Source organism: Hemiscyllium ocellatum, chromosome 25 (assembly GCF_020745735.1).
Source record: "Hemiscyllium ocellatum isolate sHemOce1 chromosome 25, sHemOce1.pat.X.cur, whole genome shotgun sequence".
NCBI lineage: Eukaryota > Metazoa > Chordata > Chondrichthyes > Orectolobiformes > Hemiscylliidae > Hemiscyllium > Hemiscyllium ocellatum.
Genome location: NC_083425.1, coordinates 45,574,373 through 45,599,417, shown reverse-complemented (window position 1 = coordinate 45,599,417; position 25,045 = coordinate 45,574,373). Strand labels below are relative to the sequence as shown.

General features: G+C 39.6%; 1 protein-coding gene across 1 annotated transcript; it reads right to left on the bottom strand.

The window, feature by feature from the left end:
* Nucleotides 1–24,576, bottom strand: LOC132827662 (myosin-4-like). The gene is made up of 33 exons (XM_060844278.1): nucleotides 24,373–24,576; nucleotides 24,036–24,179; nucleotides 23,802–23,958; nucleotides 23,631–23,658; nucleotides 23,417–23,525; nucleotides 22,258–22,350; nucleotides 21,313–21,376; nucleotides 21,114–21,212; nucleotides 20,824–20,927; nucleotides 20,600–20,738; nucleotides 17,045–17,163; nucleotides 16,765–16,914; nucleotides 16,506–16,676; nucleotides 16,091–16,394; nucleotides 15,923–15,993; nucleotides 13,763–13,850; nucleotides 9,426–9,543; nucleotides 8,092–8,215; nucleotides 7,860–7,996; nucleotides 7,520–7,775; nucleotides 6,372–6,614; nucleotides 6,112–6,288; nucleotides 5,879–6,024; nucleotides 5,705–5,795; nucleotides 5,232–5,621; nucleotides 5,011–5,137; nucleotides 4,582–4,700; nucleotides 3,846–4,042; nucleotides 3,571–3,754; nucleotides 3,321–3,486; nucleotides 3,088–3,212; nucleotides 993–1,078; nucleotides 1–31 (listed from the first exon to the last, which is right to left on the bottom strand). Exons 1-33 carry the CDS (start codon nucleotides 24,574–24,576, stop codon nucleotides 1–3), a joined length of 4,761 nt encoding a protein of 1,586 aa, XP_060700261.1.
* Between the last annotated feature and the right edge of the window lie 469 nt (nucleotides 24,577–25,045).

The following is a 25,045-nucleotide window of genomic DNA, read 5'->3' as shown; positions in this document are numbered from 1 at the left end:
TTATGGCTTTCTTTGCTTTCTCTTCTGCATTTCTTGATTCTTGAGTAGCATCTTCAACTTCACTTTGAAGCTGGCTAATATCAGTTTCAAGTTTCTTCTTTGTGTTTATGAGGCTGGTATTCTGTTGGAATAATTGGTCAGAGATACTATGATCCACATACCATAATGTCGCGCAGCTAAATCAGTCTGAAAGTTTTCTGTTCTTTCACTTTACCTGGGTGTGTAGAAGTTGCACACGTTCGCTTGCATCAATCAATTCCTGCTCAGCAATTTTGCGTGCTCTGTCTGTTTGTTCAAGGGCTGCTCTTATTTCTTCAATTTCAGCAAGCTGTAAATTGCATCTCCGTTCAACCATGGCCAGTTGTTCCTTCAGATCATCTTGGCATCGGAGGGCCTCATCAAGATGCAACTGGCATTCCTTAAAACAAGATTGGTAATTGATATTAACAAATTGTATTTTAAAAATTCTCACATACAATCTAATCCTACCCATCAGTACAATTAGGCATTATTGATGTTTATTATTTCATTTTTATCGTGCAACCTTCCAGTTTAAGTTAACCCTGCAAGTTAAATAAATAGGTGTCCATTGACAATACATTATGTACATAATGGAATTTTGCATGAGTTAAGTAATCTCAATTTAAAGATAGACATATTTTACAGCTTTTAAAGATCAATCAAAGAAAATCTTGTACAAACATTAAAAATTCACCATAAAAGGCTTCGATTCATTAACACTAATTTATTATTACCAAGCCTCACATACCTTGAACTGGACTTGCAAGTTTCGGAAATGTTTAACAGCATCTGCTGCTTGACGGTTTGCATGATTCAGCTGAATTTCCATTTCATTCAGGTCTCCTTCCATCTTTTTCTTGATCCTCAAGGCATCATTTCTGCTCCTAATCTCAGCATCCAGAGCAGTCTGCATAGTGTCAACTGTCCGCTGATAATTCCTTTTGATTTGGTCAATCTCTTCATCTTTTTCCGCTATCCGCCTGTCCACTTCTGCCTTCACCTGGGTCAATTCCAGCTGAATACGTAGGATTTTGCTTTCTTCATGCTCCAAAGATGCCTTAAAACATGTGACACAGGACAAGATCAAACATTTAATCAGGTAATAGATTACCGCAGCTGGTAGAAACAGTGGTGTACTGGTAATGTCACTGAGCCGGTAAACCAGAGGCCTATGATAAGGGTCTGAGGACATGGGTTAAAGTCCAGAACAACTGGTGAAATATGAAACTCATCTGGAACATAAAACTAATGTCAGTAATGGTGATTGTGACAACTATAGAAATGATTGTCATGATCTATCTGGTTCACTAATACCCTTCAGGACGAGCTACTCTTGTTGATGAGGACTTCATGTGACTACAGTCACCACAATTGTCTGAGGCTTAAAAACGAGCCACTGAGTTCAGTGGGAAATTAGAGATAGACAATAACAACTGGTGTTGCTTGGTGAAACTCAGAACTCATGAAAGAATCTTTGAAGAAGGTTTGATGAAAAAAATTGTGGCGATGCAAATGGTCTGGCTACAATAGCCATCATAACATATTTAAAAAACTAGCTTATCAAAACCCTACTATTCCCATGAGTTTGTGTTACAATATTTTGCAATGGTAACATTATCACAAATGGTCATCCTGTGCTGCCATAACTTCAAACTAGCAGGAAATTCTGAAGTCCACATATACACAGTTAAACATAAATATCCAAAAAACTACTGCCAGTAATATTTTGCTTCACTGCAGCGTAGCCTGTTAAGATCTCTCCAAGGTTGAATCTTTTCGAGATACTTAAACTGACAAGAACTTTGACTCATACACTTTTGATTTTGCTGTTGAAATGTTTACACCATGTTGAATGAAATGTAACTGCCATATTAAGTTCATTGTTCCTGCTAGACAACCTCATAGAACCTGGTAGAGTAAATTCATTGCTGTTAAGTAGCAAATTTCCTCGTTATGTTAAGAAATTCCACATATTTTCAAAATAATAATGTTCTTGCAACCTTCCTTTTGTTTTCTATCCTAATTTCATGTTTAAATCTCAATTATCTTTAATCTGTAAAATTGAAAAACACTAAAGTGAAAGGGTTCAGTTGTTTCCATTTCTTGGTTTGCTGTCAAGAGATTGTTCACCTTATCTAACGGCAGAATTGTTCCTGGTTTCCGAAAAATCTCCCTGACTCAGAGTTACATTCAAACTGACCTTGTGAGGAAAGAAACTTGTATTGCAGAGATCTAACTTTTAGTAATGAATGTAATGAGTAAAAAATGTGCAAACATTGCAAGTTCTTGTGATACCTTTCTTAGAGATCAGAGAAGGCCAGAAAATCCAATTGATTAAAACTAATAATGCTGTCCAAACAGACACATCACTCACAGTGACAAGCATCTAGAACTAATTGGTGGACTTACTTTACACCATAATTTCCTCTGCACTAACAGCATCTCACATTTAGCCTTTTCTTTAATGTTAACAACATACAATGTTTGCAAATCTATTGCTTATTAAAGTCACCACCAAAAGTTAGAGTTTCCAATTAACAGTATAATTTTTAGTGAGGTAATAAATATTAACTCAGTGCCATTCAATCTGTTTGACTAAGAATTCAAAAAATTTAAAGTATTCAAACTCATGTTCATACATGCAATCAACTCATAAAGATTAGTAAATTATAATCTTCCATACCGTCAAATTATAATCTTAAATTATTTTGTTCCAGTCGTTGTAGTCTCTTTCATTGATCTAGTATTTCATTTCCCTCTTTTTATGTATCTTTCTATAGATGATCTAACAGTAAATTTACCTTATTTCCTCTCAATCCTTTGCTCAATTTCTTTCTCAATCATTAAATCTTCCTGGTTCAGTATTGTTGGTTCCTCCAGTATCTAAAGTCTCAAGATACTCACTTGCCTCACTTTTATATCACTAGCTCATACATCCAACAGGCTATGGCACAGAAACTATTTGAATTAATGGGTGCAAGGAAGAGTCAAGCTAAAAGTGAAAGATATAAGCTTTTCTGCCTCCACAAAAATTCAATAAGTCCCAGTCAAAACCAGCAAACAAACCTCAGCTTCTTCCAATGCTGCTTGAAGATCAGCCTTTTCTTGCTCAGCTAATTTTTTGGCCTTTTCCAGCTCATGGATAGTCTTTCCATTCTCACCAATCATTTCAGTCAGATCTGAGATCTCCTCTGTTTAAAGAAATAAATAGTTTTTGAAGTAACTTATGAATAAATTTTCATTTAAGTTTAATGTTTATATGCTTGCCAGAAATCACTCTGTCACTTAGAAGAACTCACGCTGTAGATTCTTATTCTCTCGTTTAAGAGTTTCCAGGTTATCCAAAGCTTCCTCATAAGCATTCTTCATCTTGAAGAGTTCTGTACTTAGAGAACGGGATTCCTTCTGTGCTGCCTCCAGGTCAGTTTGGGTCTCTTCATATTTCTGCTTCCATTCTGCCAGAATCTAAGATGTCACAGGAATGCAGTGAGCATGTTGTTCAAAACTACATGTAACTGAATCTAAATAACTCAACTGTTGTGATGATACCTTGTCAAAGTTTCTCTGCTTCTTATCAAGAGCAGCTGCAGCAGCATTAGCTCTCTCCACATCAATCATTAGATCTTCCACTTCACCTTGCAAGCGCAGTTTTGTCTTTTCCAATGAGGCACATTTCGAATTCACTGCTTCGACATTGTCCTCAGCGTCTTGGAGTCGCTGCGCAAGTTTTTTCCTGAAGGTGATAACAACCACTCAACTGTTGCCAAAACAGCGAAAACATCACTTGAAGAAAGCACAAGTTAAAATTCTCTTAATGGACCTACTTGGCCTCTTCCAGTTCCTCTGTGCGCTGGATTGCATCAGTTTCGTATTTTGTCCTCCACTGAGCAACTTCACTGTTGGCCTTGGACATGCCGCGCTGGAGCTCGGCCTTTGCCTCCTGTTCCTCTTCATATTGTTCACGGAGCAAATCACAGTCATGGCGGGAAGATTGCAGAGCATGTGCCAAGGCACTCTTAGCCTGAAATATTTCAATTTGAAAGGAAATGGTTAAAATACTATATTTAAAAGAGTAAACACAAAAGAATCTTTTCCAAAAAAAAATAGTAGCCTATGCAAGGATCAATCCTTTATCATAATTATCAAAATAAACGCAATGAAATATCATTCAAAGAACAAGGCAGCACAGTGGCTCAGTAGTTAGCTCTGCTGCCTCACAGTGCCAGGGACCTGGGTTCCATTCCACCCTTGTGGAGTTTGCATATTCTGTCTGTGCCTGTGTGGTTTCCTCCCACAGTGCAATCATGTGGAGGTTAGGTGGATTAGCCATGGGAAATGCAAGGTTCCAGGGACGGTGTGGGTCTGGGTGGGATGTTCATTGGAATGTCAGTATAAAGTCAATAAGCTGAATGGCTTGCCTCCACGCTGTGGGGATTCTATGATTTATATGAAATTAAATGTCTATAATATTTGAATTAATTCCTAAGATCAATCAAGTATTTCAGAAAATACATTTATAACGCACTAAATGGTAAAGCATGATCATGCCACAGTTTTCACCTTAGTTTCTTCCTCCAACTGCCTTTTTAGCTCCTCAATTTGTTGTGTGAATGCTTGTTTCCCTCGACTAAATTGTGAAATCAGCGCATCCTTTTCTTCAACCTGGCGACTTAGTTCCCCTTAAAATTTAAAAGAAATACAATTGAACCAAAAAAAAATCGGTAATGATAACTCTGGTCTATTGTTGGAATGTTTACCTTAAGTACCTCTTCTCACAGAGCTGTACACGAGTCTCAAGAAGATATGAAAGTGGTCAGTATTGAGTTAGCTTTGCACCAATCATGTTTGCTCACCATCGACGTATGAAGCATTATAATGGGACTGGTCAAAAAAGATAGCATGGATACAAAAGATCCAAAGGAGGTAATAAATGAGAATATAATTTCAATCTGAACCTTCAAGTAGTTATGAAGTTTACAAGAGACATACCATTTTCTGTCTGTAATCGAGCTCGGTGTGCTGACATGTCATTCATAAGACGCGTTTGTTCTTCATGTTTTGTTTTTATTTCATTAAGTTGGTCCTCAAGAGTTCGACAATTCTTCTCAAGATTACCCTGCAATTCAATTATTTATGACACGTAAACAGTGTGTATATACAGTAATAATTTGTCTGCAATAGTTACAACAGAAAGACAATTTGTGACATACCTTTAGTTTAGAAACCATTTCCATGTTGCTGGCCATGTCATCAATCTCCATCTTCAGCTCACTCTTTTCCTTCTCCAGCTTCTGTTTCACACGTTGCAGGTTGTCGATTTGTTCCCCAAGTTCAGCCGCACTATCAGCCTGCTTCTTGCGAAGAGCAGCAGCCATGGCTTCATGCTGGAGGGTTGCTTCTTCCAGATCGCGGCGCATCTTCTGAAACTCCGCTTCCCGTTTCTTGTTCATTTCGATCTGGGCAGCAGTCGCCCCACCGGCTTCTTCTAGTCGTTCACTGATTTCCTCCAGCTCACGGGCATACTCAGCCCTTTGCTTCTCTGCCTTAGCACGAACCGTACGTTCAGCCTCGATTTCCTCTTCGAGTTCTTCAATACGGGCCTAGCATTTAGAATATATTACCTTTGATCATGCTTTATCTGACAATAGCCAAATAAACACAGATAACTTTTATATAAACATACTTGCAGTTCCTTGATCTTTTTCTGCAGCTGCATTCCAAGAACCTGCTCATCTTCAATCTTACTCTGATACTGGCTTATTTCAAAGTCCTTCCTGCAGTACACATACAATGAAAGTTACAATCTAATATAACATGCAAGCCATGAGGATAACACATAAAAAAGACCATTTCTTACTTCTTCACTTTCTCTTCCAATTGTTGTTTGTCATTTTCTAAGTCCATTACTGATTCCTGAATCAGCTTCAAATCTCCTTCAAGCTTCCTCTTTACTCTCTCAAGGTCCATGCGAAGCTTTTTCTCTTGTTCTAGAGAACCTTCAAGCTGCAATAAGCAACAAAAATCATCATACTCTTTGAGACTATCAACAGAAATATTCAAAATTCATAATATTCATGAAGTAATACCAACATCGTCCACTTGTTGTTCCAATTTAGCTTTGGTTTTGGTTAAGGTGTTAACTTTGTCCTCTTCAGCCTGGAGGTCATCAAGTGTTTGCTGATGAGCTTCTTGAAGGGCTTTCTTCTCCTTTGTTAATTTGACAATACTTTCGTCAAGGGAAGCCATTTCTTCTGTAAGATTCTTAACCTTTTAAATAAATCCCAGTTTTTAGTTAGTTAAATGTGCAATTTATATAAGTTAATAACTTTATTCCCGATGCAAATAAATACCTTGTTTTCAGTGGCATGTTTTTCCCTTTCAACTTTGGCTAGTGTGAGTTCCAGGTCATCTATATCCTTCTTTAACTCTGAACATTCATCTTCTAGTTTTCTCTTCTTGGATGTTAATTCTGCATTAGATTCCTCTTCATCCTCCAGTCTTTCACTGAGTTCCTTGACTTTGGCTTCTAAATTAATTTTGCTTTTGATGAGCTGGTCACACCTTTCTTCTGCATCTGCCAGACCGTCTGCTTCCTTTTTGGGAAAGAAAAGATATCTTTTTTTACCTGAGCAACTTATTGACTCCTTGTGACAGAGAGCTGAGGGGTAGAGTACTTGTGTACATTTAAGACTGAGTTGATAAATTCTTGATCTGTGGGAAATGAGGTGCTACATGGAAAGTGCAAGAAAGTTGACATGAGGAATTTTGGATCAGCCATGATCCTATTGAATGAAAGAGCAGGCTCAAGGGGCCAAATGCCTATTCCTGTTCCTATTTTTTATAGTCTTATGGTCTTAAATGCTCACTACCTAAGATTATAGAGATTTTAAAAATATGGAACTGCATTTCATACAATTGCATCCCTCGCACGTTATTCTAGAAGACTTCATTTAAGGCCACATTATTACAAAGTAGATGATCGCAAAGGCATATACAGAATTAGAGCTTTTCATTAAATGTGAGATAGAGCTGCCAACCAGACAACCTTCTCTTAGCGAATGTGTTTCAATTCCAGTCTGGAGTTTATGATGCTTATTAAACAAGAAATTGACAGATCTGTCAAATTGTAAAAAAAGAAGAGTTGTCCCATGATCAGGTCCAGTCACATGCCCAGTCAGTGAATACTTTGTTAAGCAGTCCAGGGGCTTCAAGGTTCAGAGCCCACACTGAGTTAGAAACCAGAAGGAAGACTGCAACACAAAAGCAGGAAAGATATACAGAACCTTTCTTAACTATTGATCTGACCCTAGCTGTAGTATTATCGCTTCTGTACAAGGTCAAGCTGGCAACTCCATGATGATCGAACATTTCCTGGTGGCCATCTTAAATAGCACCTTGGATTGGGAACACACATTGTTTCTAGAAATGGGCAAGTAATTCTAAAACCAAGTAACAAAAAAAACTGGAAACATTTAAGTTTATTGTGTGGGTTACTTACTGACTGAACTTGAAGCAATAAGTCATTCTTTTCTTGAAGCAGGCTAACCATTTTTTCTTCCAATTCTTTCCTTCTTGCTTCTGATTTCGCGAGTGCTTCTTTAGTCTTCTCAAACTCTACTTTCATATTGGCCATTTCCTTTTCAGCTTCTGCACTCCTCAAAAGAGGCTTGATCTTGAAAAACAGTTTCATCCATGGCCAGTGTTTGACATTCATGAATGCACGGATGTTGTACTGGATAGTGAAGATGGCATCTCTGTAGAGTGACATTAAACAGAAGTGTTACTATCATTTGCATTGCTTCATCTTCATTACTGAAATGATTAACTTTACCAAATACCTTCTCTCTAACATCTTCTGATATTCAACTCTCATTAGAAAACCACGACAAATGGCTTGTGTGCGCGTGATGATCTGGGCCAATTTGTCATCTCTCATTTCCTCTAGAACACCCAGGAGACCAGCCTTGAAAAATACCTTGAATAGAATGAATAATATTTTAACTAGAAGAGTTACCCAGTGGTTCACTGTTCTTTGATTCTATCATACAGGCTTTAGACCCAAACATTTACCTTAGTATGGCCAAACCGATACTGATTGTGATCAACATCAATGGAGCTTAGCAGTTTCTCAGAGGCCTTCTTGCTGTCAATAAATTGTCCTTCGGGTATGGCACTTGCATTTAAGAGTTTGTATCTGTATTTTCCAAAGAATATGTTATTTATTTTTATATAGTGCCTATTTTATTAATCTAGTGTGTAATTAAGAGACATGTTATATAGATCAAAATCACAATTATCATCTCTACCACTAAGGGCATCTGTGGCAGCATTTTAATATCCAAGTCAGAAATATTTAGTTTTAAGATCCACTTCAGAGAGTGGAGCACCTTATCCAGAATGATTCCTTCATGTATTAGTGATGAAGTGTTAAAGGTTTTGGATCAGACTCAGCCTTCTCAGGTGGAGTGAAAAATTCCCACAGCACTGTTTGAACAAGAGCAGGTGTATTTTGTATGCTAATATTTATTCCTCAACTAGCATCGACAAAGCTTGATTACCTAGCTGAGAAACCCAGTGCTGCTTTTGGGATCTCACTGCTTGTGAATTGGCTGCAGCGTATTTGAAAAATGTGTGCCCGTGTGAAGAGCTATGAAATGCTTTGTAACATCCCACTGCCACGAAGCTCATGATATCAGCACTTTCCAAACGTTTTCCCATCATGACCCTATTTTGGAGATTGAAAGTTGCTGGGATCTCAAACACTGGCAGTGGGGTGAGGTGAGGGAAAGAGATGATGATTGTGAGAGTATGGAGAGAAAAAGTTTGTGCAAATGAAGTGGGGGAGTGACGAAATGCCTTTTTGGGGAAAGTAATGCCTGTGATATGGGACAGATGTCTGTGATATGGGCATGAAGGACTATAAGGGGGCAGAATGTGTGTGGTGAGAAGAGTTGCCTGTTTGTGAGGTGGGGAGCGAGATGCTTGTGTATGGGGTAAGCAGAAGATGCTTGACGGGCAGGAAATAACTATGGAAAGAGAGAAAATGCCTGTGAAGGGGATGGGGAACTGGAGGAGCATGGGGCAAGGAAAAGATCTGTGAGAGGTGCAGGGATCTGTAAAACATACTGGGATCTTATAGAGTACATAACTTCCCATTAGGTTTGTTTAACAATAGCGTTCAGGTGTATTAGATTAAGTCTTGCTCACTGTTTACAAAAAAAATGCACAATTTAAAGGGGCCTCAGCTATTCACAAGTGGTTGGAGCTCCACAACAGGCATTGCTATATAAGGGCCCACAAACACAAATATTTAGCTATTGACTCCAAGTGGTCTACAGTTTGGGAAGCCCTTCCCTATATCAATGCAATTCATTTCTATTTCACTCTGTAAAGTAAATTGTTACCTTTGTTTAAAGTCAGCATAAAGGATTCTGCTTGGAAATCCCTTTCTGCAAATCCTAATACCTTCCAAAACACCATTGCACCTCAATTGATGAATAACCAGCTGATTCTCTATCAGACCTAAACGGTGAACATAACAAAAACAAAATAGCATTTTAAGAGACTCTGGACCCTGATATTGGCATTGGTCAAATATAGACAAGGAAATCTGCTGATTACCACGTATATCACCACCATTCACCCCAACTCCCACACCTAAGCTGATGAATCAATACTCCACATTAAATGCCACTTGGAGGAAACACTGAGAGTGGCAATGGCATGTAATGATGTCTGGGTGTGATACTTTAATGTCTATTACCAAGCACGGTTCGACAGCGCTGCTACTGACTGAGCTAGTCGAGCTCCATAGGACATAGCTACTAGACTGGGTCTGTGGCAGGTGATGAAGGAATGAACAAGAGGGAAAAACATATTTGACTTCTTCATCACCAATATGTCTGCCAGAGATGCATCAGTTCATGAGAATATCATTAAAAATGGCCTCTTCTGGAGACAAAGTCTCACCTTCACATTGAGGGTACCTTGCATCATGTTGTGCGGTGCTATCATTGTGCTAAATGGTATAGGCATTACAGATCTAACAACTCAAAACTGGGCATCCATCGGGTGTTGTGGGCCCTCAGCAGTGGTAGAATTATACTTAAAGCACAATCAGAAACCTCATGGCCTGACATACCACATTCTACATTACCATTAAAATGGGGGAATCAATCCTGGACAAAGAAGACTGCAGGAGGGCATGCCAGGAATAGCACCAGGCATATATAAAATGAAGTGCCAAGCTGTTGAAGCTACAGCACAGAACTACTGGTTTGCCAGACAACACAGGTTGCAGGTGATTTACAGAACAAAGCGATTCTATATTGAAGGATCTGACTAAGCTCTGCAGTCCTATCACATCCAGTTTTAATGGATAATTAAATAATTAAACAACTCATTGAAGGAGGAGGGTCCACAAATATCATCATCCTCAATGATGGGACAGCCCAGCACAGTGTAAAAGATATGGCTGAAACATTTACAACAATCTTCAGCCAGAAGTGCCGAGTTGATGATCTATCTTGGTCTCCTAAGATTTCCAGAATTCCCGTTGCCAGCTTTCAGCCAATTGAATTCACTTCACACCAAATCAAGACACAACTTGAGGCAATGAATGCTTCAAGGGCTAATGGGCCTCAATAACGATTCCTTGTCAATACTGAGGAACTATGCTCCAGATCCTGGCTTCCAGTACTTCTGATCTGTAACACTGGCATCTACCGACACTGTGGAAAATTGCCCATGTATATCATGTACAGAAAAAGCAGGACAAATCCAGCCCAGTCAATTGTCACCCCATCAGTCTTCACTTGATCATCAGCAGGGTGATGGAAAGTGTCAACAACAATGCTATCAAGTGGCACCTACCAAGCAACAACCTGCTCAGTGACACCTAGTTTGTATTCTACAAGGGCCATTCAACTCTTGACCTCATTACAGCCTTGGTTCAAACAGGGACAAAAGAACTGAATTCCAGAGGTGAGGTGAGAGTGACTGTCCTTGACATCAAGGCCACATTTTTCAGAATGCACGATCAAAGAGCCCTAGCAAAACCAGAATCATTGGGCATTGGAAGTGGGAATCAGTTATCTCAGTTCCAGGACGTATTTGCAGGAGTGGTCCAAATCCAACCACTTTTACCTACTTCCTCAATGACCTCCTTTCCATCACAAAATCAGAAGTGGGGATAATTGCTGATGATTCGCACAATGGTCAGCACCATCACAACTCCTCAGACACTGAAACAGCCAATGTCCAAATGCAGCAAGACCTGGACAATATCCTTTAAGGCAAGGAAAAACCAGCCATTTGAATACAGAACTGGCTCAAAGGTAAAGACAGAGGGTGGTGGAGGATTGTTTTTCAGACTGGAGGCCTGTGACCAATGGTGTGCAACAAGGATCGGTGCTAGGTCCAATATTTTTCATAATTTATATAAATGATTTGGATGTGAACATAAGATTCATAGAGATGTACAGCACTGAAACAGGCCCTTTGATCCAACTTGTCCATGCCGACCAGATATCCCAATCCAATCTAGTCCCACCTGCCAGCACCCGGACCATATCACTCTAAACCCTTCCTATTCATATACCCATCCAGATGCCTCTTAAATGTTACAATTGTACCAGCATCCACCACTTCCTCTGGCAGCTCATTCCATACACACACCACCCTCTGCATGTAAAGGTTGCCCCTTAGGTCTCTTTTATATCTTTCCCTTCTCACTCTAAACCTATGCCCTCTAGTTCTGGACTGCCCCACCTCAGGAAAAAGACTTTGTCTATTTATCCTATCCATGTCCCTCATGATTTTATAAGCCTCTATGAGGTCACACACCAGCCTCCAATGCTCCAGGGAAAACAGCCCCAGCCTGTTCAACCTCTCCCTAAATTCAAATCCTCCAATCCTGGCAACATCCTTGCAAATCTTTTCTGAACATCTTTCTGATAGGAAGGAGACCAGAATTTCATGCAATATTCCAACAGTGGCCTAACCAATGTCCTATACAGCCGCAACATGACCTTCCAACTCCTGTACGACTAGTAAGTTTTCAGATGATACCAAAATTGGAGGTGTAGTGGACAGCAAAGAAGGTTACCTCAGATTGCAACGGGATCTTGATCAGATGGGCCAATGGACCAAGGCGTGGCAGATAAATGCTAGGTGATGCATTTTGGAAAAGCAAATCAGGGCAGGACTTACACACTTAATGGTAAGGTCCGAGGGAGTGTTGCTGAATAAAGAGACCTTGGAGTGCAGGTTCATAGCTCCTTGAAAGTAGAGTTGCAGGTAGATAGGATAGTGAAGAAGGCATTTGGTATGCTTTCCTTTATTGGTCAGAGTATTGAGTACAGGAGTTGGGAGGCCATGTTGTGGCTGTATAGGACATAGGTTAGGCCACTGTTGGAATATTGCGTGCAATTCTGGTCTCATTGCTATCAGAAGGATGCTGTGAAACTTGAAAGAGTTCAGAAAAGATTTCCAAGGATATTGCCAGGGTTGGAGGATTTGAGCTATAGGGAAGGATTGAATAGGCTGGGGCTGTTTCCATGGAGTGTCAGAGGCTGAGGGGTGACCTTATAGAGGTTTATAAAATCATGAGGGGCATAGATAGGATAAATCGACAAAGTCTTTTCCTTGGGGTGAGGCAGTTCAGAACTAAAGGACATAGGTTTAGGGTGAGAGGGGAAAGATATAAAAGAGACCTAAGGGGGAACTTTTTCATGCAGAGGGTGGTGTGTGTATGGAATGAGCTGCCAGAGGAAGTGGTGGAGGCTGGTACAATTGCAACATTTAAGAGGCATCTGGATGGGTATATGAATAGGAAGGGTTTGGAGGGATATGGGCCGGGCACTTGCAAGTGGGACTAGATTAGGTTAGGCTATTTGGTCGGCATGGATGAGTTGGACCGAAGGGTCTGTTTCAAGTGCTGTACATCTCTATGACTCTATGACTGACAGTGCCAAGTAACATCCACACAACTGCAAGGCAACTAACATCTCCAGTAAGAGAGAACCAACTATCGTCTCTTGACATTCAATGGCATTACTATCACTGAATCTTCCACTATCAACATATTGGTGTTTACCAATTACCAAAAGCTAAAATGAGCCAGTCATATAAATTCTGTCACTACATCAGCAGGTCAGAAGCTGGAATATTTGCAATGAGTAACTTATCTCCTGACTATCTAGGGCCTGACTACCTAGGCATAAGTCAGCAGTGTGATGGAATACTGCTCACTTGCCTGGATGATTGCAGATCCAAAAACACTCAAGAACCACCCAGGAGAATGAAGCTATGTAATTGCCACCACATCCAAAAACATCTACACTAACTACTACCAACACTCAGTAGTAATAGCGTGTACCATCGAAAAGATGCACTGCAACAATTCAGCAAGGGCACATAAAGCAGTACCTTCCAAAACAATGGCCACTAGTATCTAGAAGGACAAGGCAGATGCATGGGAACACGACAACCAGCAAGCTCCCTTCCAAGCCGCTCATCATCCTGACTTGAAAATATATTTTTGTTCCCATTGGGTCAAAATCTTGGTCCTCCCTCCCTAGCAGCATTGTGAGGTACATACAGCAAATAGACTAGCAGCAGTTCAAGAAGGCAGCTCACCACCGTATTCGCAAAGATAATAAATTCTGGCCTAAACAATGATATCCACATCCTGTGAATGAATTTAAAAGAAAGTGTCAATACATTATGTGAAAATTCATACCTGGAGTCTTGGTTTCATTGGGGATTATACAACGTACAAAGTGTGGATGAGTGCTTCTTAGATTGGTCATTAGCTTATTCAGATTTTCCTACGATACATAAGGGAAATAATTTATCACAAACAAACAGAAAGAAATTGAATGCAATTCTGTAATAATTACCAACTGATTTATTGAATATAAACATGGCTCAGCTACCTCAACTCAACTTTCCCATTCTCCATGCTCCCCCCACCCCACATATCCTGTAATTCTTGTGAAAGTAAATATCAATCTATTTCAGCCTTGATTACATTCAATGCTGCATTAGAGAATTCCAAAGATTCACAATCCTTTTGAGTTAAGAAATTTCTCCCTACCTCAGTGAAAATGATTAATCCTTTAACACAAGGGGCAAAGCCTTTGGTTAAGTTTCTCAGTCAAGGGGAAACAGTCTTTCAGTATCTATGCTGTCAAGCCTCTTCAGAATCTTGTACGTTTCAATGAGATCAATTGTTATTCTCCTCAACTCCACCAACTTTAAGCCCAGTTTCTCAACATGGGCCAAACCTTTCACCCAGGACACAATCTGGTGAACTTTCAGCGTGCTGTCTGCAAAGCAACTATATCCTTCTTTTGAGACAGAGAGGAGAAAGTGAGGTCTGCAGATGCTGGAGTATCAGAGCTGAAAATGTGTTGCTAGAAAAGCGTAGCAGGTCAGGCAGCATCCAAGGAACAGGAAACTCGATGCTTCGGGCATAAGCCCTTCATCAGGAATTCCTGATGAAGGGCTTATGCCCGAAGCGTCGAGTTTCCTGTTCCTTGGATGCTGCCTGACCTGCTGCGCTTTTCCAGCAACACATTTTCAGCTTTGAGACAGAGACAAAAGTTGAATGCAATACTCAAGATATAGTCTCACCAGAGGTCTCTACATTTGCAGCAAGACTTTCCATATTCATGTATGTTAATTTTTTGGCAATAAAGGCCAATGTGCCATTTGTCCTCCTAATTGCCCAATGCACCTGCATGTTTTTTATCAGACAAGTTGCTGAATACTCAATTAAATTGTTCATATATTTTTGTATCCTCATTGAGCCTTCATTGCTTTGTTGTGTAGTCAAGTTTGGGGCTATTTAGTCTCTCAAAAGCTTGAGTTCATGGTCTTTTATGCAAGAATTCTTTAGTTAAAGCTAAACATATACACACATAGTACCTTCATGCAAGGTTCAAACTTCTACTCCTTTCCAAATTCCAATGTACTCGTGATTCTGTTATCATCACTATTTCATCCCAATGTATCCTTCTGATGTTAACTCTATTACTCTACACTCATCATGCACTACGTTCCTACATAACTTCGTATCATCACTAAACTCAGACACTTCATCAAATCCATTCATATAGATTATAAAAAGTTGAGGCCCCAACATTGATCCTTGTCTCAATCTACCAGCCACAGCCTAACAATTGAAAACAATTTATCCATACACTCTGCTTCCTTCCCCTTAATCGATCCTCTATCCACATTAATATATTACTCCTAACTCGTGAGCCTTTTTTTTATAATCACTCTTTGTCTTATCAACTGCCTTTTGGAAATCCATGTACAATATTTGTTCACCTTACACGTTTCATCTTTCATGTTTCACCAATCCATGTTCATCTTCTTCATTGTTTCTTAAAACATTTTAATGAATTTGACATGTATGATTTTCTTTGTGCAAAATCATATTGAGCTGGTCTTATCACACTGTAATTTTCTTCATACATTGTTAAGACTTCCTAAATCCTAGTGCTTTTTTACCAGTGAATATTGTCAGGCGAACTCGTTTATAGTTTTAATTTATCTCTCTCTATCCTTTTGTGAACAGAAAATTACATCTGAGAACTGTCAAACTGCTGGGACATTTCTAGCAACTAAGGAATATAGGAAAAGCATAACAGCGCATGTACCATCTCTACAGCCTTTTGCAATTCTATAATGTAGCCTTATTAGATCCCAAGGTTTTGTTGGCCCCATAAAGCTTTCCTGATTTTTTTTTCTCGGCTGACATTAATTTGAGCTCCTCTCTCATTGGCCCATTGGTTACTCTCTAAATCTGCTGTGTAATGCATGACTTCTACTTTGTTCATGATGTTGATGAAATATTACTAATTGTGGAAACATTAAGTTGAAAGTATACCCTAAAGAGCGCAGACACAGTTTGGAAAGAAGAGGCCTTCTTCTTCGCACCCTTCTTAGGGGCACCAGTATCTGTCAGAAACAAAATTTAAAACAGATCATGGTCAGTGCTGTTTCTCTGGTTGGTAAAACAATGAATGACAGGTATTGTTAAGCTAAATTATTTTACCATCGCCAGAATAGGCAACGAAGAGTGATGCAAGAAGCTTCATTGATGATTTCTGATACAGGCCGACAACAGTTTCATTCAGAGGATCCTTGTTCTTTTCCAACCAGCCATTAATATTGTAATCCACAGTTCCAGCATAATGGACCAGTGAGAAGTGAGCTTCAGCCCTTCCTTTGACGAGCTTTGGTTTCTGGAAGTTGTTTGACTTTCCAAGATGCTGATCATACAGTTTGTTCTTGAAAGTAGTGTCTGAGGCTTTGGGGAACATGCACTCCTCTTCCAGAATTGAGAAGATTCCCATGGGCTTAAATGCAATAAGAAGTTTTCTTAAACTGCAAGAATCCTTCGTGTAATTTAGCTTTACAAATTAAAGTTCTTTCTTTCAGCTCTACCCGATTGACTTTTATTTTCTTACCTTTTCAATGAGCTCAATGCAAGCAGCCAGATCCATACCAAAATCAATGAATTCCCATTGGATTCCCTCCTTCTTGTACTCTTCTTGTTCCAGAACAAACATGTGGTGGTTGAAGAACTGCTGCAGCTTCTCATTAGTGAAGTTGATACATAACTGTTCCAGGCTGTTGAACTGAGATCATGAAAACTGATAATGAAAAGATGCAAGGTCAACAGCAAAAAAAAGTGCTTATTCAGAAAATAGTTTTGTTCTTACTCACGTCAAAGATTTCAAAACCTGCAATATCCAGCACACCTATGAAATATTGTCTGGGTTGTTTTGTTTCTAATTGTTGATTGATTCGTGTAACCATCCATAAGAACATCTTCTCGTACACAGATTTTGCCAGTGCACTAACTGCATAATGAACCTTGAAACAACCCAACATAAAATGTATAAGACTTAGAAATCATAGCCAAATGAAGAACATTTAAGGAATGCTTGTTTTAGCACTGCAAAAGTATAATATCATACCAAAATAATACAGTTACGTGTAGTACCTGTTGTACAGTTTGCCCTTTAGTTACAAACTCATTTCCGACCTTTACTCTTGGAAAGCACAAACACTTTAACAATTCTGCGGAATTCAAGCCCATTAGGTAAGCAGCCTTGTCAGCAACTGTTGAAAGACACAAATATGTTAATAATCAGTGAATTTTTAATTTATGGCCCAAATGAAATGCAAAAAATTTTAAATTGGTTTAAATTGCAAAATACAGTGGGAAAGCTCAAAGTTATGCTATATTTCACTCCCACTTCCATCTTAAGGTCATCAGAACCCTCTGTGCACTTGTGACTACAACATATTGGAATCTTGCAATAAAAAATTGACTGTCACAGTTTCCATGACACTTCATAATGCACTTCACTTCTGTTTGGTACTTTGGGTCATGTTAGGGTCATGAAAAGAACACATCGTTTTCTCAAATAAATATCCATCAAACTCATAGAACATAGAACATAGAAAGATGCAGCGCAGTGCAGGCCCTTCGGCCCTCGATGTTGCGCCGACCGAATCCTACCTAATCTACACTAGCCCAATAACTTCCAAATGCCTATCCAATGCCCGCTTAAATGACCATAAAGAAGGAGAGTTCACCACTGATACCGGCAGGGCATTCCATGAACTCACAACCCGCTGTGTAAAGAATCTACCCCTAACATCTGTCCTATACCTACCACCCCTTAATTTAAAGCTGTGTCCCCTAGTAACACCTGACTCCATTAGCGGTAAAAGGTTCTCAGTGTCGACCCTATCTAAACCCCTAATCATCTTATACACCTCTATCAAATCTCCCCTAAACCTTCTCTTCTCCAATGAGAACAGCCCCAAGTGCCTCAGCCTTTCCTCATAAGATTTTCCTACCATTCCAGGCAACATCCTGGTAAACCTCCTCTGCACTCATTCCAATGTCTCTACATCCTTCCTATAGTATGGCAACCAAAACTGCACACAATACTCCAGATGAGGCCGCACCAGAGTCTTATACAGTTGCAACATGACCTCAGGACTTCGGAACTCAATTCCTCTACCAATAAAGCCCAGTACACCATATGCCTTCCTCACAGCACTATTTACCTGGGTGGCAACTTTCAGAGATCTGTGTACATGGACACCAAGATCCCTCTGCTCATCCACACTACCAAGTAGCCTACCATTAGCCCAGTAATCCATCTTCTTGTTACTCCTACCAAAGTGAATGACTTCACACTTAGCTACATTGAATTCCATTTGCCACATTTCTGCCCAGCTCTGCAACTTATCTATATCCCACTGTAACCTACCACTTCCTTCCTCACTATCCACAACTCCACCGACTTTTGTGTCATCCGCAAACTTGCTTACCCAGCTTTCAAGCCCTTCCTCTAGATCATTTATAAAGATAACACAAAGCAATGGTCCCAAAACAGATCCTTGTGGTACACCGCTAGTAACTGCACTCCAAGATGAACATAGTCCATCAACTACTACCCTCTGTCTCCTTCCAGCCAGCCAATTCCTAATCCAAACCTCTAATGTATCCTCAATGCCATACCTCCATGCCATACCATGGGGTACCTTATCGAACGCCTTACTAAAATCCATATACACAACATCTACTGCTTTACCCTCGTCCACTTCCTTAGTCACCTTCTCAGTTTTGAAATTTTCAACTGACATGGTACAAAAAGACAATTTGGGGAAAACACATTCCAGTTCTCCACTACTATTTGTATAAAGCATTTCCTGATATCACCTCTGAGAAAAGACTTTGTAATGATTTTATTAAGGGTTTAGAGAGTTATGAACAACTCGCGAACACCGATAAAAGTAAAATAGAAAATCACCATTCACAATTTTTCATTCATTTAATAATTTCCATAATGAAGTCATGAGTGGCATTAAATGAGCAAAATGTGGCAGGTACTCATGTGACTTGGCAAGTGTTATCTATCTTATACGCTGCAGGCAAGGATGCCCTGATGCAAGGTACATTGGCGAGACCGAGCAGAGGCTACGGCAACAGATGAATGGACACCGCACAACAATCAACAGACAGGAGTTCCCTTCCAGTCGGAAAACACTTCAGCGGTGGGGGCATTCGACCTTGGACCTTTGGGTGACCATCTTTCAAGGCAAATTTCAGGACAGGCAACAATGTAAAGTGGCCAAAAAGAGGCTGATAGCCAAGTTCGGTACCCATGGGGAGACCTTGGGTTCATGTCACAGGTGACCCCACTGCACTACACACACACACACAGATACAGACACAGACACATACACATACAGACACACAGACGTACACATACAGACAGACGCACATTCACAGATGCACGTACACACACACACACACACACACACACACACACACACACACACACACACACACAGACACTCCTACACATACACTCCTAATCCTACAGACACACACACTCCTACAGACCCGTACACTCATGCAGACCCTCTCTCATATATAAGCTCTCTCTCATACACTCACACATACACTCACACACGCTCATGCCACCCTCTCATAGACTTATACCCCTTTACAATCACACTCACACACATACACACTCTCAGAGACACTCATAAAACCCCCACCCCACACAAATACCCACATGCACACATCCACATATAAGTTTGTGGGGTAAATTTGTATTTGCAGAATTACATTTTAATTTGCTCAAAACTTTCATGAATCCATGTAAGATTCTGTAAATCCGTTTTTTAAATTAGAATCAATCTGAACATTGTGACACAAACAGTCTCACACAGGTCACCTATCATCTTAAATGTATTATCTGGCCTGACATGGCACCAATTGTTAAAGTTCACTTGAGAATGTAACTTTAAAAATGTTCTGCGATTTACATATGAAAGAACTGAAACCAACATGTTCATTCTAAAAGATGAGAGAATTAATAAACAATCCAGGTCTTTTTCAATATATAATTTCAGTTACATAACATTGTAAACTTTTGCTATAAATTCTGTGTCTTACGATCTTATTCTCCACAACCATCTGATGAAGGAGCAGCGCTCTGAAAGCTAATGCCTCCAAATAAACCTGTTGGACTATAACCTGGTGTTTTGTGATTTTTAACTTTGTAGCATGAAGGTATGGATGGTACACTGGAAATTTCAGTGATTCATAATGTTCAGATTATATGTTAGGGACCATAATTTCAAATCCCACTGCAGCAACTGGTAGAATTTAAATTTGGGGCCCTTGTAGTGATAGTGCACCTGCCTCTGAGCCAGGAGGTCCAAGTTCAATCCCCACTTGCTCCAGCAGTGCGTAATAACATCTTTGAACAGATTGATCAGGAAAATCTCTAGAGCTGGAACAAATGTAGAACACATTGCTCTACAGTGTCACAGTGGCCACAGCCTGAAGATACATTGTGACAGTTGACATAGTAAAAATAAATAGAAAATGTTCACTCATCAATTTATAAACATAAGTCTTCATAGATAATTGCATCAGAAAAAGGTGAAGTGAGGTTTGTGAATAGGAAGTATAAATCTTACTTTGTACAGAAGATTTTATAAAAATAGCATGTCAATATTTTACCTTCAGTGCCATCAGGCTCAGCCTGTTCCTCTCTTGGTTTCTGCTTGAACTTAAGGTTACCATAGTGCATTACTGCACCAGTGAGTTTGTAGATATTTGCTTTATCCTCTGATGTGAAACCTAGGATATCAATGGCTTCCTACAGAATCAAAGAAAGAACAATTTCACTGCGGAAGAATTATGAGTATCAGTTACTCAATTATTGTCTGAATCTGGTAACTTACATCAGTAGCCATTAACTCTTCTTGGTCATTAATACTTGGTACAGTTATCTCTCCCTGACTGACAAAAGGATAGTCATATGGGTTGGTGGTGATGAGCATCATTTCTGAAAAGGAAAGGTCCAATGAATTTACAAATTAGCTACAAATACTTTTGGTAAACTATTTCAGATATGTTTATCACAAAATTCAGTAATTTCTTGAACTGACTTTGCATCTTATATTAGCTCATAAATTAGCATCAAATCATTAATTTAAATATAATGGGAATGCCAAATTCCATTGTGACTTACCAATTAGTTCTGGCTTCTTATTCGATGTAATCTGGTAGAAAATATGGTAGCTTCTTTCAGCTTTCAACTGGAAGACTACACGAGATTTTTCCAACAGGTCTGTTGGGCATAATTATACTTCAGTTTATGTGACTGCAACTTTTGGAAAATAAAGTTAAATTCTACAGATCTCAAAGAATCTAAATATAATTATACTTACAAGTCTCAATATCAGCAGAAGCCAACTTCCCCGTAGCTCCAAAATGAATTCTGATGAATTTACCCTTGGTGTTTAGAGCAAATGTTCTTGTTAGTCTTCAAGCTATCTTTTGGATTTAATTTCCTAACAGTTTCCAATTAATCCGAAGGTTCGTTTGATGACTGTGTTGGTTGAAATGCTACAGTATTCACAGACAATGGGTAGAATTTGACCAGCCATGTGGCATTGGGTTTACAGGCAAGAAGACTGGCAATATCTTTCCACCACCTTGCTATTTTTCCAGCTGGGGGAACTTTGGCTGATCAGCCACCCCTAAGGACACTGATTAAACCACATAAGTGGTAAATTAAGATCTCTTTCTGTCTCTGTGAACATATTGCTGATGTTGAGATGGCAATCTGCCACATGGAAATGTTACTGGGTGATACGTGACAACCTTCAAAGAGGCCATCATTAAAGGCCACACCATGGTACATGCAGGAGCTAATCAATGGCATTGGCTGTCCACATGACATTGCAACATGCCACCAATGCATGCCATCTGTCACCGCAACCTGCCCCCAACTCAACCACATGCTTTCCTAATGCAAGTATGGCTCAACATCACTTACCTCTTTTGAGGGTGTCCAGCCATTGAGGCACCCTTTCCCTGCAGCTGTGGCCTCAGCTATGGCTGCCACTAGCAGTGAGGTTGCTGAGGCTGCTGAATTGCCAATCTTCTGATTGGCCAGACACCTCTTGGGAAGGGTTGCTTTATCATCATTAATTTATTTGTAGCCCCAGTACTAGCTATTGTTAGCAATATGTCTTCCTGAGTCCCACAATCAGTCAACGCATAATTGTCACACACCATTGACCGCAACAGTAGAATTTCTGCCATCAGTGTAAAGTTCTGCCCAATGATATTTTACAAATATTAGGGCAATAAAATTTCATGATACTTACAAAACGCGATGAATTGTCATTTCTCATTGTCTTGGCATTACCAAAAGCTTCAAGGAGTGGATTGGCCTGGATGATTTGATCCTCCAGGGTACCCTAAAAATTTTGCAAATTAAATCAGCTCCCACATTTTATCAATTACAAAGACAGTGACTACAAAAGTGAACACAGTGAATATGAAAGGTTCAGATTTAAAAGTTTAAGGAATAGTTAAATTCTAAAGAAACTTTATAAACTGTTTTATCCAGTGGGAGAATCCACAATAACAGGGTGCAACCTTAAACTTAGAATTCAACGGCTCAAAATGTGAATTCAAAAAAGTGGCTAATATTGAGAAGGGGCATTTAAATCCAGAACTTGCTTTTCATAATGCTATGGACATGAGCAAATTAATTCTGTCAAGAAAGATGTGTGTATTTTAACTGTCAAGGGATATTGATAAAAGATAGCTAAACAGAAGGATGGTGGTGTCTTGGCTAGTAATGCAGAAGGGGTAGCCTACTCTCATGAGTTCTGAGTCTAAATTCCATCATGGTAGTGGGTAAAGTCTAATTTTAGTTCATAAGATTTGGAATTGAAAGCTTATCTCAGTAATGGAGGCCTTAAACCTCTCTGATGGACTGTGGTAAAAGCCCATTTAATTCAGTAATGTGCTTTTGGGAAGGAAATCAACTATCCCTTCCTGATCTGGCTATCATGTGACTCCACATCTAAAGCAATGTGGTTAACCCTTAAACTGCTCTCTTAAATGGCTAAGGGAGTCACTTATTTGAAGAAACAATAGATAAGGGTAACAAATGTTGGCCTTGCTAGTGATGGTCACATCCCATAATAGAATACCCTGCCACAGAAAAGCATTTGAGGCCAAAATATTGAATGCTTTCAAGAAAGGGTTAGATACCGTTCTTCGGGCAAAAGGGATCACAGGGTATGGGGAGAAATTGGAAACAGGTTACTGAATAGGATGATCAGCCATGATCATAATGAAAGGTGGTGCTGACCCAAAGGGCAAAATAGCCAACTCTTGCATTTAATTTCTACGTTTCTATGCAATAACCTCAACGGAATTGAGGAACAGATCGACCAACATGTTCTAATTGAATGGATTGATTTTATTCCAACAAAGACATATACACAAATTTAGATTTAATTTATTACTTACCTTCATCTTAGATTCCTTTTTCTTGTGAAGATCGCCACTGGCTGCAATAGATGCAAAATACTGGATGACACGTTTTGTGTTCACAGTCTTTCCTGCGCCGGATTCTCCGCTGCAGCGAAAGGGATGAGCAATATATAGGCCAAAAATATTCCATAAATATTAAAGTAATACTTTTAAGTGGCAGTTAATTGATATTAAAAGTATTGGTTCTTACGTAATCAGAATGGACTGGTTCTCACGATCTGTGAAATACAAATCACATTACATTGAAGACAAGTTGTTCAAAGCACAAGTGAACTGCTCAAATTCTAAATAGCAAAGTGTACACAGTTACTATCGACAGAGAATAAGCACCATTAAGATCACAAAGAGAATGGATTATTACCATTCAACATGAACTGATAAGCATTGTCAGAGATGGAGAAGATGTGAGGAGGGGCTTCTTGTCGCTTTTTGCCTCTGTAGGCCACGACAACTGCAGGGTCATACACTGGCAACCACTTGTACGGGTTTACCGTGACACAGAATAACCCAGAGTAGGTCTGGAAAACAAAATGCATGAATTGAGTTTTGTGATCCCATCAAAATAGGACTTTGGCATAGGCTGGACTTTACTTACATAGATCATCCAGGCTGAGTAACGGTCTTTGAGGTTAAACAGCACGGACGCCTCATTCAGGTGGGTCAACATGGCCATATCCTCGATTTTATCGAACTTTGGAGGGTTCATTGGAAAGATTTGATCTTCTTTTACAGTCATTGTCTACAAAAGTAAGCAGAAATTAGGATAGTTGACAGTACTGAGGGAACGCTGCCATAAATATTTATTGACAATCTCAAATGTATCATTTTGGAATAAATGTACCATATCGTGGAAACCACAATCAAAGGAAAGCCACACCCACCCTGTTATCCCTGTAAATTTCTTGACAAAAGTTCATTAGATCCTCACTCACCTTTTTATTTATAGTTTCCACAGTGACTTTGCCACCTTCTCTGCTCTTGATTGTAGCTGGTACATAGAGATCAACCGGGTCAAAGACATAACAAGCTGTCTTCGCGTCAAACGGTTTGTTCTGCGCCTCAATCCGCTCTCTCTCCGTTTTGCGGAGATAGTGAGCAGCCGCACCAAAAACCTCCATTTCCGCGTCGGAACTCATCTTTGCGTTTTACTGTGTAAACAAAAGATCAATGGATTTAATGGAGAACATTTGCCTCGGTCTAAAGACAATGATGGTCTTCAGATCCTTTAAAGTGGAAGCCAACAGATGCCAACAGATTTTTTTTTGTTACCAGGTTGTAAAGGTAGATTTTGTACTTAGTCCAATGCAAAATGAATGGGAAGTGGTATGGGGTCCCGCTCTTTATTTTTATTCTAGTCCCTACCTGACATTACATTATAGATGGAACCTGAACTGTTCTACCCGAGGTGACAGAATATTATCATCTCTATTTTCATTTCCACTGGCTTCCTGTTAACCATCTCTTTGTCTAACGTTCTTTTCTATCTCTCTCTCTGGAATTCGTCTCCAGCTAACCCTGACCCTCGTTCATCTGCATAACTAAGCCTTTGCCCAGCTCCTATCAGTTCTGAAGAAGGGGTCACCAGATTGATACTTCAACTGCCTT

What these genes read in the sequence shown, in the direction of transcription:
- LOC132827662 (XM_060844278.1), bottom strand. Translation starts at nt 24,576, where the DNA reads ATGAGTTCCGACGCGGAAATGGAGGTTTTTGGTGCGGCTGCTCACTAT. An exon ending in AGTTGGAGGAAGAAACTAAG is followed by an intron (nt 4,043 to 4,581) that starts GTGAAAACTGTG and finishes GAAATATTTCAG; the next exon opens with GCTAAGAGTGCCTTGGCACA. An exon ending in GAGGAACTGGAAGAGGCCAA is followed by an intron (nt 3,755 to 3,845) that starts GTAGGTCCATTA and finishes TATCACCTTCAG; the next exon opens with GAAAAAACTTGCGCAGCGAC.